The sequence below is a fragment of the Hyla sarda genome, chromosome 9 (assembly GCF_029499605.1).
Source record: "Hyla sarda isolate aHylSar1 chromosome 9, aHylSar1.hap1, whole genome shotgun sequence".
NCBI classification, from domain to species: domain Eukaryota; kingdom Metazoa; phylum Chordata; class Amphibia; order Anura; family Hylidae; genus Hyla; species Hyla sarda.
The window spans coordinates 106812176-106828282 of NC_079197.1; the positions used below are offsets into that span (position 1 = coordinate 106812176).

Below are 16107 nucleotides of genomic sequence, written 5' to 3' on the forward strand. Positions count from 1 at the left end.
CCTGATCCAGCAGGTGGTGGCATACCTTGACATGACCATGAAAACACACCTTGAAGATCCACTGGAATTCTGGGCAGCCAAACTTGATTTGTTACTGCAACTAGCAGAGTTTGCCCTGGAAAAGCTGTCCTGCCCAGCCAGTAGTGTGCCATCAGAGCGGGTGTTTAGTGCGGCGGGGGCCATAGTAACCCCAAGGAGAACTTGTCTGTCCACGAAAATTGTGGAGAGACTGACCTTTGTGAAGATGAATCAGGCATGGATCAGCCAGGATTTCCACCCACCATCAGAGTAGATTGACCATGGTGCTACACCTGCACTTCACAAATATGGATAGTGCAAAACATATTTAAGGTGTTGCTCCCCAGTTACAAACATTCCTCGGCATCAGACCACAAGTAAGTATTGAGGATATGCATTAGCTAAAATGTAACTTTTCTTAGAATAAAATATTTGTACCCCAATTTATTTTTTAATCAAACAAAAGGAAAGGTGTGCAAAAACACTGTTTCGAGGTGTTTCTTGTCTTAAAAAGGGCGGCCCCACACAGGAACCTCAACCTATTTCAACCTAAAAACCCTGGGAAATGGCAGTGTTTGTAGGTGGAAAAAGGGAGAGGTTCCTGTGTTGGGCTGCCTTTTTTTTAGGGCTAAAAACACTTGCCAAGAAGGGAATTAATAATGCGAGAGTAGGGCCTTACAGGGGAAGTTTTTACCCCCACCGGTTACAATGAACCATACGTTGTTCCCTTACACCTTTTAGAGGTCTTTGGATCACATCAATACTTGGTGGTGTAGGTGGCACATGGTGTTTTTTGCACACCTTTCCTTTTGTTTGATTTAAAAAAAAATTTGGATACACATATTTTATCCTTAAAATATTATTAAAAGTTACATTTTACGTAATGCATATCCTCAATACTTACTTGTGCACACTAACACTTTTACAAAAGAGACTGTTTTCTTCTGCCTACCTGCCTCAGCTACTCTTCTGCTCCTGCCACCCACCTGATGCCATACATCTAATGCCAAGTTCTCCTTTTTTCACCCACTTTCGTCACGGGTACTGGTATTGCCACTGGGTCACTTTCAGGACTCCTGATGCTGCTAATGCCATCTCCAGGCTGTCTCATACTGCCACCATATGTTCTCCACATGCTGTTTCCAGCTCCAGGCTGTCTCATTCTGCCACCATATGTTCTGCTCATGCTTATGCCACCTCTGGGCTGTCTCATTCTGCCACCATATGTTCGTCTCATGCTTATGCCACATCCATGCTGTGTTATTCAGCCGCCATATGGTCTCCTCATGCTGCCGCCAACTCCAGGCTGTCATTCAGCCCCTATATGGTCTGTTCTTGCTGACACCAGAAACAAAATTGTGGACCTGCACCAGGCTGGGAAGACTGAATCTGCAATAGGCAAGCAGTTTGGTGTGAAGAAATAAACTGTGGAAGCAATTATTAGAAAATGGAAGACATACAAAACCACTGATAATCTCCCTCAATCTGGGGCTCCATGCAGGATCTCACCCCTGTGGTGTCAAAATGATCACAATCATGGAGAGCAAAAATCCCAGAACCACACAGGGGGACCTAATGAATGACCTGCAGAGAGCTGGGACCAAAATAACAAAGGCTACCATCAGTAACACACTACACCACCAGAGACTCAAATCCTGCAGTGCCAGAGGTGTCCCCCTGCTTAAGCCAGTACATTCCGGCAGTCTGAAGTTTGCTAGAGAGCATTTGGATGATCCAGAAGAGGATTGGGAGAATGTCAAATGGTCAGATGAAACCAAAGGAGAACTTTTTGGTAAAAACTCAACTTGTCGTGTTTGGAGGAGAAAGAATGCTGAGTTGCATCCAAAGAACACCATACATACTGTGAAGCATTGGGGTGGAATCATGCTTTGGGGCTGTTTTTCTGCAAAGGGACCAGGACAACTGACGCGTGTAAAGGAAAGAATGAATGGGGCCATGTATTGTGAGATTTTGAGTGAAAATCTCCTTCCATCAACAAGATGGAGATGAAACGTGGCTGGGTCTTTCAGTATGACAATGATCCCAAACACATCTCCCGCGCAAGGAAGGAGTGGCTTCATAAGAAGAATTTCAAGGCCCTGGTGTGGCCTAGCCAGTCTCCAGATCTCAACCCCATAGAAAGCCTTTGAAAGGAGTTGAAAGTCTGTGTTGCCCAGCGACAGCCCCAAAAACATCACTGCTCTAGAGGAGATCTGCATGGAGGAATGGGCCAAAATACCAGCAACAGTGTGTGAAAACCTTGTGAAGACTAACAGAAAAAGTTTGACCTCTGTCATTACCAACAAAGGGTATATATCAAAGTATAGAGATGAACTTTTGTTATTGACCAAATGCTTATTTTCCACCATAATTTGCAAATAAATTCTTTAAAAATCAGACAATGTGATTTTTTCTCATTATGTCTCTCATAGTTGAGGTATACCTCCCTCATCTTTTTAAGTGGGAGAACTTGCACAATTGGTGGCTGACTAAATACTCCCTCCCCCCCACTGTAGATACATTTACATCTTAGAATTGTTGTGTAAAAATCCAGTTCACATGCTGAAAAATTACAGATTTTAAAGTGTACTGCAAAACTACAGAAGAAAACCTACTCTTTTTAGTAGTGACACTATTTTTTTTTTATAAATAGGAGTCACAGGTACAGAAGTAAGACCAGCAGAACCATGTAGCCACAATTCTCAATTTCTGTTCCTAAAACAAAAATGCCCATATCATGTATATCAAGTAAGGAAGTTCCCGATCTGTGGCCTTTCTATCTTAAGGTTACCATCTTATTGGCAATTTCTTGGTCACTGTAAGGATTCGGCAGGCTGGAGGTGGATCCTCTGTGTCAGAGAGGGATTCGCGTGGACCGTGCCGGCGGACCGTTTCTAAGTTGCTACTGGTTTTTACCAGAGCCCGCCGCAAAGCGGGATGGTCTTGCAGCGGCGGTAGCAACCAGGTCGTATCCACCGGCAATGGCTCAGCCTCTCTGACTGCTGAGATAGGCGCGGTACAAGGGATAAGGCAAGAGCAAGGTCGGACGAAGCAGAAGGTCAGGGCAGGCAGCAAGGATCGTAGTCAGGGGCAACGGCAAGAGGTCTGGAACACTGGCTTGGGATACACAAGGAACGCTTTCACTGGCACAATGGCAACAAGATCCGGCAAGGAAGTGAAGGGGAAGTGAGGTAATATAGGGAAGTGCACAGGTGAACACACTAATTAAAACCATGCGCCAATCAGTGGCGCACTGGCCCTTTAAATCACAGAGAGCGGGCGTGCGCGCGCCCTAGGGAGCGGGACTGCGCGCGCTGGGACAGCACAGACGGGGAACGAGTCTGGTAAGCGGGTCGGGATGCGCACCGCGAGCGGGTGCGTCCCGCATCACGAATCGCATCCCGGCTAGGGACATTATCGCAGCGCTCCCGGTCAGCGGGTCTGACCGGGGCGCTGCGAACAGGAGAACGCTGCGAGCGCTCCGGGGAGGAGCGGGGACCCGGAGCGCTCGGCGTAACACTCACGCATATATAATGCTAAGGTTATCTAAAATATCAAAAGATGGGTGTTTACATGTAAGGACTGTGATACAATTTTAACAATACTTGTGCAGTGCAGTACTTCTTTCCAGAAATGCATTGGCAATATATACAATATATAGGAATATGGAACATGTAGGAAAATCAGTAGAGATGAGCGAACTTACAGTAAATTCGATTCGTCACGAACTTCTCGGCTCGGCAATTGATGACTTATCCTGCATAAATTGGAAAGAGTCTCCTAGGACTGTATCCACCTTTTCCAGCCCACGGGAGCACCTGAAAGCTGAACTCATTTATGCAGGATAAGTCATCAACTGCCGAGCCGAGAAGTTCATGACGAATCGAATTTACTGTAAATTCGCTAATCTCTAAAAATCAGCACTAGACCTTTCTGTTCTGCTTAGAAATGACGGTGCCTTTTCAGTACACTGGGATTAAAACAATCGTTAAAGGTTGTAATGCATTTCTTATGGCTATTTTCAAGGGGTTGTCTAGGATTAATTTATTTACATTTTATTTTTGTTACCCACAAGTAACCATATTATACTTAAGTGCTTTTTTATTAACCTGTGGTGGCCAGGTACAGGAGTTGTCCTCCCTGTACCCTAGCTGCCCTGTCAAGCAGACTCCTGCAGTGTCTCCTGGGCCCCCAGCACCTGTTCCCTTTCTATATTGACTTGTATATATATTTTTAAGTGTATTATACTTGTAAAGTGTTATGTCTTTAAGAACAGTTGTCTTGTGATTGTAATCCAGTGAGGTATCAGTGACCATGTGACCTATGAATGACCAATGGGACTCCCTAGGAGTCTCCCCTATATAAGCCCTGGGTGGAGCCTCTGCTCTCTCTCTTCCTGCTTATGATGAATTGCAGTAAGGTCAAGTCCTAGAGTGTTCAACAGGTGAGGACTTCCAAGGGGCGGTGGGGGGTATCGGCGCTGGCCAAGATCGGACACGTCCGGTGAGTAAAAGCAACGCATTTCACCGCACTTAGGCGGCTTCATCAGGCAAGTCCGAAGAAACTCGTTGCATTTGAATAAAAAATCTTTTACTCACCAGACGTGTCCGATCTTGGCCAGCGCCGATACCCCCCACCGACCCTTGGAAGTCCTCACCTGTTGAATATTGCCCAGGTCGGGAAGGCTGCAGACCAGATGTACTCTCTCATCCACGCAGACCATTGTGGTGTGTGAGTTCACACAACCGCCTTTGGTAAGGTTTTTTTTACCACTTTAAATTGGACCCTGGAGTGGCGGTTTTAAGCTATAGAGCGCTCTTCTTTCTTTTGATCAAAAAGTACAAGCCCACTCGCCACGTCAAGGCCACCTAGTCAGAGTGGGTCCCTAACCTAACACTGGCGTAGCGCCGGGAGACAACCACTGCCTCCGAGACACCATGCCCACAGGGAGAAGAATCCAGTGGCCAGGCAGCCCCACTGCTGCCCGACCAAGCCCCTGGCTTTGGGCCGCACCACCCCACAGACAAAGCATCACAGAAACAATGGCCATCACAGAGAACCACACCAGTGTTAACACTTACCATGTGCTCCCTACAAGAGGGCTGGGAGAATGTAAGGAGGAAACCCATATGCAGTCTTCTGCTAATTAAAAAACGCCTGGGCCGAATGGGTGGAGTGCTGGCCATGGAAGAAGGGAGAGACTACAAATGTACAACACAAATAGAGAAACACAGCCGCACATCCACCATATGTATTTAGATCTACTTGCTTCTCAGCATAATTTAAAAAACTAACAGGTTGTTAGTATACATTACTCTGACTAAGTGGCCTTGACGTGGCGAGAGGGCTTGTACTTTTTGATCAAAATTTATACTAACAACCTGTTAGTTTTTTTAATTATGCTCAGAAGCAAGTGGATCAAAATACAAATGGTGGATGTGCGGCTATGTTTCTCTATTTGTGTTGTACATTTGTAGTCTCTCCCTTCTTCCATGGCTAGCACTCCACTCCACCCATTCGGCCCAGGCATTTTTAATTAGCAGGAGACTGCATATGGGTTTCCTCCTTACATTCTCCCAGCCCTCGGGTAGGGAGCATATGGTAAGTGTTCACACTGTTGTGGTTCTCTGTGGCGGCCATTGTTTCTGTGATGCTTTGTCTGTGTGATGGTGGAGCCCAAAGCCAGGGGCTTGGTCGGGCAATAGTGGGGCTGCCTGGCCACTGGGTCGTTCCCCCTATGGGCATGGTGTCTAGGAAGCAGTGGTCGCTGCCCGGCATTACGCCAGTGTTAGGTTAGGGACCCACTCTGACTAGGTGGCCTTGACGTGGCGAGTGGGCTAGTACTTTTTTGATCAAAATGTATACTAACAACCTGTTTTTTAAATTATGCTGAGAAGCAAGTAGATCAAAATACAAATGGTGGATGTGCGGCCATGTTTCTCTATTTGTGTTGTACAATTGTTCAGTGTTCGCAATCAAAAGACCATATGGTCAGTGGTGTTAATGTAAAAAAAATACCAAAGCCTGGAATTTTTCTTACTTCATATATCAGGAAAATGATCAAAAGGTTCCATCAAAGCAATAATGGTACCAACAAAAAACTACAGATCACAGTGCAAAAGTGATCCCTCATACAGACATGCATATGGGGGGAAAAAAAGAAGAGCGTTATAGAGTCTGAAGAGGACAATTGTAGGCACACTCCTTTTCAAGATAATTTACAAGAAGTTATGATTTTTTTTTTTAAAGCTAAAACTGAAATAAATTGGGTATCGTTGTACTGACATTAAAGATAACCTGATAATTTTTCTAAAAAGTGCTCTGCATAGGAAAGAAAGCCTCCATAAGTTGCAAAATGTTTTTCTGGTTTTTTTTTTGCCCCACAATTTTTTTTTACTGCAGATTTTGTGGCAAAATGAGTGATGTCATTACAAAAATTATTGGTGCATTAAACAAGCCCTCATATGGGTCTGTATGAGGAAAATTTTAAGCTTCATGGCTATTAGAAGGCGAGAAAGAAAAAAGTACAAAAAGGAAAAAAAAATCACTGGGTTAAAAATTTGAACTTTTTTTTTTTCAATCACTTTTTACATCCCTCCTTAGTTGGCCGTAGATAGCTCCTTACCCACTCCATTATGCAGAGTACAGTTCCGTACAAGTCACGTTGCAATTACAGTAATAGATCTGTCTCTGTAAAAAATTTAGCACCTGATCTACTGAATGAGGCAGCCATGTGATGAGGTCATATAGACACACTACAGAGTTGTTCTTCATACATTGTACAGAGACACTGTTGAAATGTTCACATGTGGTTCACTCGTAAAAATAAAATGCACTACATTTTTTTTAAAAAGGAGAAATACCAAGGCTATCCTGAAACAAAGGCAATTTATATCCAAGAGAGAGAAATAATCTCATACAATCACTTTTAAGTGTCAATGATGTCTAGCAAACTTTTTTTTTTTGCATCCTTATCTTATATTTGATGTATATTTTAGGAAGAAGAGGAAGAAATTAAACTTGAAATTAACATGCTGAAAAAGTACTCCCACCACAGAAACATTGCTACGTACTATGGAGCTTTTGTCAAGAAAAGTCCAGTGGGTCAAGATGATCAGCTTTGGGTAAGCATTAATGCTTGGATGGCCAATTTCTTACAGCATCTTACAGTGGTCAACTTAAAAGAGTACTCCACTGGAACATTTTATTCCGAAAGCTTGGAGCGGGGGGGGGGGGGGTTGTGATGTCAAGGACACGCCCCTTGTAACATCATGCCACGCCCCCTCAATATAAGTCTATGAGAGGTTGCGCCCTGCTGTAGACTTGCATTGAGGGGTGTGGCATCAAGTCATGACATCACGACCCCACCACCAACACCCAGCATTCTAAACAATCGCCAGGGGCTGCACAGAGATTGCGGTGGTCCAAGCGTCCCCCCGATCAGACATCATATCCCCTATCCTTTGGTTAGAGGATAGGATGTCTAGGGGTGGAGTACCCCTTTAACTCCATCCTTCCTCAAGTATATATGTTGGGGAGATGAGAAATGTAGTGGTAAACTATACTGTGGCCAGGGCTGCCATCAGAAATTTTGGGGCCCCTTACACAGCTCAGGCCTGGGCCCCCTGGACACCCCTCACGGTACCGCCAATTGCACATATCGCGTTGGATGTCTTACGACATATAACGTGATACCAGTATCAGCATTGCAAATTCGGCTGCTACCCCCATGCATTCTCCCCCTTGATCAACCTCCTGTGCCATTTCAACCACTCCCCACTGTGCTATATCATTTGCCACCCCCCCTGATCCTCCCCATGCCACTTTATTTCCACTCTCTGATCCCCCCCTGCCACTTTATTCCCCCCCCCCTCTGATCCCACCCCCTGCCACTTTATCCCCCCCTCTGATCCCCCCTGCCACTTTATCCCCCTCTCTGATCCCCCTGCTACTTTATTCCCCCCCTGCCACTTCATCCCCCCCCCGATCCCCCCTGCCACTTTATACCCCCAGACTGATCCCCCCCTGCCACTTTATTCAGAGATAATGGGGAAGAATTATCAGATCCTGTGCAGAGGGAAAGTGGAGCAGTTGTAGATCGCTTCTTTAATTTTTCAGAAGCCTTTAAAAAAAAAAAAAAAAAAAGGAACAATCTGGTTGCTATGGGCAACTGCTCCACTTTCCCTCTGCACAGGGTTTGATAAATCTCCCCCATTATCTCTGAATTTCATGTGTGTTGTGGCCTCTGTGCTTACTTGTGGTTTTTTCCTGATGCCTCATATACATGTTTTTAATTTGGTTGGTGTTAACAAAATGAACTTTTAGCGATATGTGGACCCTTTTTTTGTTTTGTGTAGGTACTTTGTTTTGGAGTTTTGCCCTTACAGTTACAGTTGCCGGCAGATCAGCCAGATATTGTGGCAGCAGTGGTTGCCGGTCACAGGGGGCTCAGTCATGATTGTGACGGCTGCGACCATGAGATTTATACCACTTGTGTATTACAGCCAGAATACTTTTCATTTTACACTTTCAGACCTATATGAGGCTTGTTGCTTTTTGTGCCACCAATTTTACTTTGTAATGGCATCAGTCATGCTACCATGAAATACACAGTAAAAAAAAACGCCATTTGCTACTTTTGGGGGCTTCCGTTTATACAAAAAGTAGTATACTTAAAATCATCCTCTTCTGACCCCTATAACTTTAGCATTTCTCCATATACTGGGATGTGTGAGGGCTCATCTTTTGCGCTTTGATCTGTAGTTTTTACTGCTACCATTTTTGTTTTGATGCGACTTTTCGATTGCTTTTCATTTTTTATTTTTTTTATGGTATATGAAATTACTAAAAATTAGCAATTGTGGACTTTGGCATTGTTTAACAATTATGCCATTGACCGTGTGGGATAATTAACGTTATATTGTAATAGTTTGGACATTTATTTATTGATTCTTAAATCAATAAATGTGGTGGGTGTGTTAAATGCAGTGTGTGGGAATTATATAGTGCAGTGTTTTCCAAACAATGTATCTCCAGCTGTTGCAAAACTACAACTCCCAGCATGCCCAGACAGCTGTTAGCTTTCTGGGCATACTGGGAGTTGTAGTTTTGTAACAGCTGGAGGCACACTGTTTGGAAAACACAGACATAGTAATTTGTGTGTGAGTATGCACTATAGGTTACCTTCACATGATACACATTCTCCTATACAGGAACTTCTTCCTGGGCCTCCATTGCATAGTAGTCAGGCTCCTCCCACCCATGTGACTGATCACATGGTAATGACATCACCAAAGGTCCTCTGCCTCCCATACACAGCCCAATGTTTGGCAGTTATCGCTCCATTGTGCTGCTGTCGTCTGTAAGAGTCTTATCCAGGGAGGAGAGGACAGATGGCAGGAAGTATTTTGCAGCTGCCAGTGAAAGCAGGAGCTGCTGAAACAGCAGTATCCTGTGCTGGGGCTGCTGCACGGGGGTGCAGCAGGGGCCCGGCCCCCCCTGGGAGATGGGGCCCCTTACTGGAGTACTGGCTGTACCCCCCTGATGGCGGCCCTGACTGTGGCTATGCCCAAAGAGACCTTTCAACCTCTCTGCAGTGGAAAGAAGGATCATGTGACTGTGACCATTAGTTTATTCTTAATGAAAAATAAAAATGTCCCAAAGGGACAACAAAAACAACCAATAATGAATATCATATCTGTTCAAAATGCATTTTACTACAATGTCCCTTATTAAATCTTAAAAGTGTTAGACAACTTTGCACAGTCTTCTTTATCATTTAGTTGCTACTCAGAGATATATAAGATAAATCGAAATTCCTGCTCTCTCAGTGTTCGAGATAGCAGCAGGGTGGAAGAGGGAGTTACATGGCAAGTGGTTGGGGTGGGGGATACTTGAAGGACAGCTTTAAGAGGCTGAAGAGAGAGAGGAGATCAAATACAAGGCAATCTGCGGAGGAGAATCGTACAGTATGTGTACAAGTGTAGACACTCACACAACAAGCTGCAAAGGTTGTAGAAAAGAAATAATTATTTTAAATAAAACCTAAGGAGAAAGTTGTATTTTGGCACCTTAATAACCACAGGCAGGAATAAAAAATACCTTTTGAAAGGTGTTCAAAGGCTTTTAACTTAAATAAATGAAGCAAAAATAACAACAGCCCCAGGCTACCTAGATTTATAGAAAACAATGATAGTGATGGGGCCAGATAATTATTGAGAAAGCCTAGCAGATGTTCTATGTGCATATAATTATTTAAGCCATAGATAGCGGGATAGGAGGCTAGGGGGTAAGTGGGGGATGTACCCAGATCCAGTATAAGGAGGCACCAACCTGCCAATCTACCAGATGCAGACAAGGGCTATAAATGGAATTTGTGCTCCAAGTGAAGGAAAGCCTAGCACCACCTGTGGTTTCAGGGCATGTGCTTCTTAGAAGATTAGAAGGCTTGTTATAGGGATAATCCAGCATCAGAAAAACAGATGATTTCTTTACAAAACTGCATCTCATTTGTCTGCAGGTTGTATGTGGTATTGCAGCTCAGTTCCATTGTAATGAATGAAGCCAAGTTGTAATACCACACACAACCTGAGGATAGGTGTGGTGCTGTTTTTGAAATAATTTCGCTCTGTTTTTCTATTGCTGGGTAACACATTTATACATCCTTAAAGGGGTACTCCAGTGAAAAACTTTATTTATTTATTTATTTTTTTAAATCAACTGGTGCCAGAAAGTTAAACAGATTTGTAAATTACTTCTATTAAAAAATCTTAATCCTTCCAGCACTTATTAGCTGCTGAATACTACAGTGGAAATTATTTTCCGTTTGAAACACAGAGTTGTCTGCTGACATCATGAGCACAGTGCTCTCTGCTGACATCTCTGTCCAGGAACTGTTCCGAGTAGGAGAAAATCCCCATAGCAAACATATGCTGCTCTGGACAGTTCCTAAAATGGACAGAGATGTCAGCAGAGAGCACTGTGCTCATGATGAAAGCAGACAGCTCTGTGTTTCAAAAAGAAAAGAATTTCCGCTGTAGTATTCAGCAGTATTCTGGCACCGGTTAATTAAAAAAAAAAAAAAGTTTTCCTCCAGAGTACCCCTTTAAGATATTGACCTGTATTTATCTGCTGTGTGCAACATGAACAAGCCCAAGTCTTATACCATGCTTTGTAAAAATGATATCTATAAAAGAGAATAGCCTGCATCTTCTATCATCTGATGCCACCAAAACATGTACACACCCCATACTAATGCTGAAATGTTGTCCCTCTGTTACAGCTGGTAATGGAATACTGTGGAGCAGGATCAGTTACTGACTTGGTCAAGAAGACAAAAGGTAACTGCTTGAAGGAAGATTGGATTGCATACATCTGTAGAGAGGTTCTGCGGGTAGGTTCACACAGGTTTTCCAATTACATACTGAATGTTCATATCATAACAGCGTTGCACTATAATGATTGCTTTATCCTTTTATAACACCAAACGTTAAGCCTTTTTCCATTTGCTTGCAGTTAAGAGGGATGTCCCACCTCTGACATCTTTTCCTTTCCAGAGGATAGGGGATAAGTGTACGATTATGGGAAGTCTGACTCCTCAACTATTTTATCTCCTGTAGCTGCCCTAGACAATGAATAGAGCTGCATGGGCATCAATTTCTCCATTCTTGGGACCCCGTTCTTGAAATCATGCACTCGCAATTATAGACATTGATCCTTTGGGCATTTGTATTAATAGAAGAGCAACCCCTTTATTGGGGTATCCGGGTCGAATACATAAGTCTCTTATCAACACATGATTGACCACCAGTCTATTCAAACTCTTTGCTACAGATGTGCACCTGGAGAGTATAGGGTACCAGGTTCTCTTGTGGACCCATACCAATTAACCTCTATTGCATCTAATGAACAATTAATAAATATAAATGTTAATAGACAGACTACCCATTTAAAGCCAAAAGTCTTACCTTAAAGGGGTACTCCACCCCAGACATCATATCCCCTATCCAAATGTTTGATCGAAGGTACCTTCTGGGTACTGTGGTCCTCCCATTCCCCATATTACTTTGGTTGCCCGTCTGACTAGTGATTTGTACAGTGGTAGGATTATTTCCTTGTCGTGGGCATCTATGCCCCTATTGATGCACCCCATGATTTTAGTTGCCTTGAGAGTAGTTGCCTGACACTGGTAATTACAGCTAAATTTAATGTTAACTAAGGCTTGTTTCACACTAGCAAATTACTCCGTTTAGCAAGTTCCGTCGCTAGTTCTGTCCTAAAATCAGCTGTCACCGGCAGTAACCAAATCCTATACGTCCTTTAGAAAATCTCATTAGAGTCTATGGGATTTTTCTAATATCCGTTTTAATCCGTTATAGTCCGCTATTGATAACGGACGTTATATTGTGACGGAAGATAGTACGGAGGAAAATAGTTCATAAACTATTTTCTTCCGTACTATCTTCCGTCACAAAATAACGTCTGTTATCAATAACGGACTATAACGGATTAAAACGGATATTAGAATCATCCCATAGACTATAATGGGATTTTCTAACGGATGTATAGGATTTGGTTACTGCCGGTGACAGCTGATTTTAGGACGGATCTAGCGACGGAACTTGCTAAACGGAGTAATTTGCTAGTGTGAAACAAGCCTAAGACTCCCGAGTCCTTTCCCATGTCAGTCGTCCCAAGTGTTCTCCCATTTGATACATAATCCCAGCCCAGATTTTTCCGATCCCTCATATAAACCCATGCTGATATGGAGTCATACATTTATTATTATCAAGATACTCCAAAATAGCATCTTTTAGAAAACCCTCAAACAATTGACATACAACGGAGGTTAAACTAACAGGTCTATAATTCCTGGGGTGACCTTTTTAACCCCTTTTTAAATATTGCCACCACATTTGCTATGCGCCAGCCCTGGGGAACCTTCCCTGTCACTATAGAGTCCTTAACCCCTTAAGGACCAGGCCATTTTACACCTTAGGACCAGAGCGTTTTTTGCACATCTGACCACTGTCACTTTAAACATTAATAACTCTGGAATGCTTTTAGTTATCAATCTGATTCCGAGATTGTTTTTTCGTGACATATTCTACTTTAACATAGTGGTAAAATTTTGTGGTAACTTGCATCCTTTCTTGGTGAAAAATCCCCAAATTTGATGAAAAATTTGAAAATTTAGCATTTTTCTAACTTTGAAGCTCTCTGCTTGTAAGGAAAATGGATATTCAAAATATTTTTTTATTTTATTCACATTTCCAATATGTCTACTTTATGTTTGCATCATAAAATTGACGTGTTTTTACTTTTGGAAGACACCAGAGGGCTTCAAAGTTCAGCAGCAATTTTCCAATTTTTCACAAAATTTTGAACCTCGCTTTTTTTCAGAGACCAGTTCAGGTTTGAAGTGGATTTGAAGGGTCTTCCCATTAGAAATACCCCACAAATGACCCCATTATAAAAACTACACCCCCCAAAGTATTCAAAATGACAATCAGTAAGTGTTTTAACCCTTTAGGTGTTTCACAGGAATAGCAGCAAAGTGAAGGAGAAAATTCACAATCTTTATTTTTTACACTCACATGTTCTTGTAAACCCAATTTTTGAATTTTTACAAGGCGTAAAAGGAGAAAATGTATACTTATCTTTGTAGCCCAATTTCTCTCGAGTAAGCACATACCTCATATGTCTATGTAAATTGTTCGGCGGGCGCAGTAGAGGGTCAGAAGCGAAGGAGCGACAAGGGGATTTTGGAGAGTACGTTTTTCAGAAATGGTTTTTGGGGGGCATGTTGCATTTAGGAAGCCCCTATGGTGCCAGAACAGCAAAAATAACCCACATGGCATACCATTTTGGAAACTAGACCCCTTGGGGAACGTAACAAGGAATAAAGTGAGCCTAAATACCCCACAGGTGTTTCACGACTTTTGCATATGTAAAAAAAATATTTTTTTTTTCCACTAAAATGTGTGTTTCCCCCCAAATTTCACATTTTTGCAAGGGTTAATAGCAGAAAATACCCCCCAAAATTTGTAACCCCATCTCTTCTGAGTATGGAGGTACCCCATAAGTTGTCATAAAGTGCATTACGGGCGAACTACAATGCTCCGAAGAGAAGGAGTGATATTTGACTTTTTGAGAGCAAATTTTGCTCAGGGGGCATGTCGCATTTAGGAAGCCCCTATGGTGCCAGAACAGCAAAAAAAAAACACATGGCATACCATTTTGGAAACTAGACCCCTTGAGGAACGTAACAAGGAATAAAGTGAGCCTTAATACCCCACACGGGTTTCACGACTTTTGCATATGTAAAAAAATATATATATTTTTTTCACTAAAATATGTGTTTCCCCCCAAATTTCAAATTTTTGCAAGGGTTAATAGCAGAAAATACCCCCCAAAATTTGTAACCCCATCTCTTCTGAGTATGGAGGTACCCCATAAGTGGACCTGAAGTGCACTACGTGCGAACTACAATGCTCAGAAGAGGAGGAGCACCATTGAGCTTTTGGAAAGAGAATTCGTTTGGAATGGTAGTCAGGGGCCATGTGCATTTACAAAGCCCCCCATGGTGCCAGAACAGTGGACCCCCCCCACATGTGACCCCATTTTGGAAACTACACCCCTCACAGAATTTAATAAGTGGTGCAGTGAGCATTTACACCTCACTGGCGTTTGACAGATCTTTGGGACAGTGGGCTGTGCAAATGGAAAATTACATTTTTCATTTTCACGGATCACTGTTCCAAAAATCTGTCAGACACCTGTGGGGCGTAAATGCTCACTGCACCCCTTATTACATTACATGAGGGGTGTAGTTTCCAAAATGGGGTCACATATGGGGGGGTCCATTGTTCTGGTACCATGGGGGCTTTGTAAACACAAGTGGCCTTCAATTCCGGACAAATTTTCTCTTCAAAATCCCAATGGCGCTCCTTCTCTTCTGAGCATTGTAGTGCACCCGCAGAGCACTTTACATCCACATATGGGGTATGCTCTTACTCAGAAGAAATTGGGTTACAAATTTTGGGGGGCTTTTTTTTATTTTCCCTTGTGAAAATGAAAAATTTAGGGTGACACCAGCATTTTAGTGAAAAAAAAATTTGTGGGGTGTTCAGGCTCACTATACCCCTTGTTACGTTCCGTGAGGGGTGTCGTTTCCAAAATGGGGTCACATGTCTGTATTTATTGTTTTGTGTTTATGTCAGAACCACTGTAAAATCAGCCACCCCTGTGCAAATCACCAATTTAGGCCTCAAATGTACATGGTGCGCTCTCACTCCTGAGCCTTGTTGTGCGTCCGCAGAGCATTTTACGCCCACATATGGGGTATCTCCGTACTCAGGAGAAATTGCGTTACAAATTTTGGTGGTCTTTTTTTCCTTTTACCTCCCGTGAAAATAAAAAGTAAAGGACAACACCAGCATGTTAGTGTAAAAAAAAATTTTTTTTTACACTAACAGGCTGGTGTAGACCCCAACTTTTCTTTTTCATAAGGGGTAAAAGGAAAAAAAGCCCCCAAAATTAGTAACGCAATTTCTCCCGAGTACGGAGATACCCCATATGTGGCACTAAACTGTTTCCTTGAAATACGACAGGGCTCCAAAGTGAGAGAGCGCCATGCGCATTTGAGGACTGAATTAGGGATTGCACAGGGGTGGACATAGGGGTATTCTACGCCAGTGATTCCCAAACAGGGTGCCTCCAGCTGTTGCTAAACTCCCAGCATGCCTGGACAGTCAGTGGCTGTCCGGAAATGCTGGGAGTTGTTGTTTTGCAACAGCTGGAGGCTCTGTTTTGGAAACACTGCCGTACAATATGTTTTTTAGTTTTTATTAGGGGGACAGTGTAAGGGGGTGTATGTGTAGTGTTTTACCCTTTATTATGTGTAAGTGTAGTGTTTTTAGGGTACATTCACACTGGCGGGCGTTTACAGTGAATTTACGGCTAGGAGTTTGCGCTGCGGTGAAAAATTTGCCACAGCCCAAACTTGAAGCAGAAAACTTACTGTAAACCCGCCAGTGTGAATGTACCCTGTATGTTCACATGGGGGGGGGGGGCAAACCTCCAGCTGTT

The 16107-nt window shown here is 43.0% G+C and overlaps 1 protein-coding gene across 4 annotated transcripts in view; it reads left to right on the forward strand.

Moving 5' to 3' along the window:
- The window catches only part of NRK (Nik related kinase), a 408966-nt gene that overhangs the window by 132886 nt on the left and 259973 nt on the right, over window positions 1–16107 (forward strand). For 3 of the 4 annotated variants that reach the window (XM_056540621.1, XM_056540622.1, XM_056540623.1), the window contains 2 exons: window positions 7017–7142; window positions 11300–11410. In XM_056540621.1, the coding sequence (XP_056396596.1) occupies window positions 7017–7142; window positions 11300–11410 (237 nt within the window). The remainder of the gene's footprint in view (window positions 1–7016; window positions 7143–11299; window positions 11411–16107) is intronic. The other variant, XM_056540624.1, reaches the window with a different exon arrangement.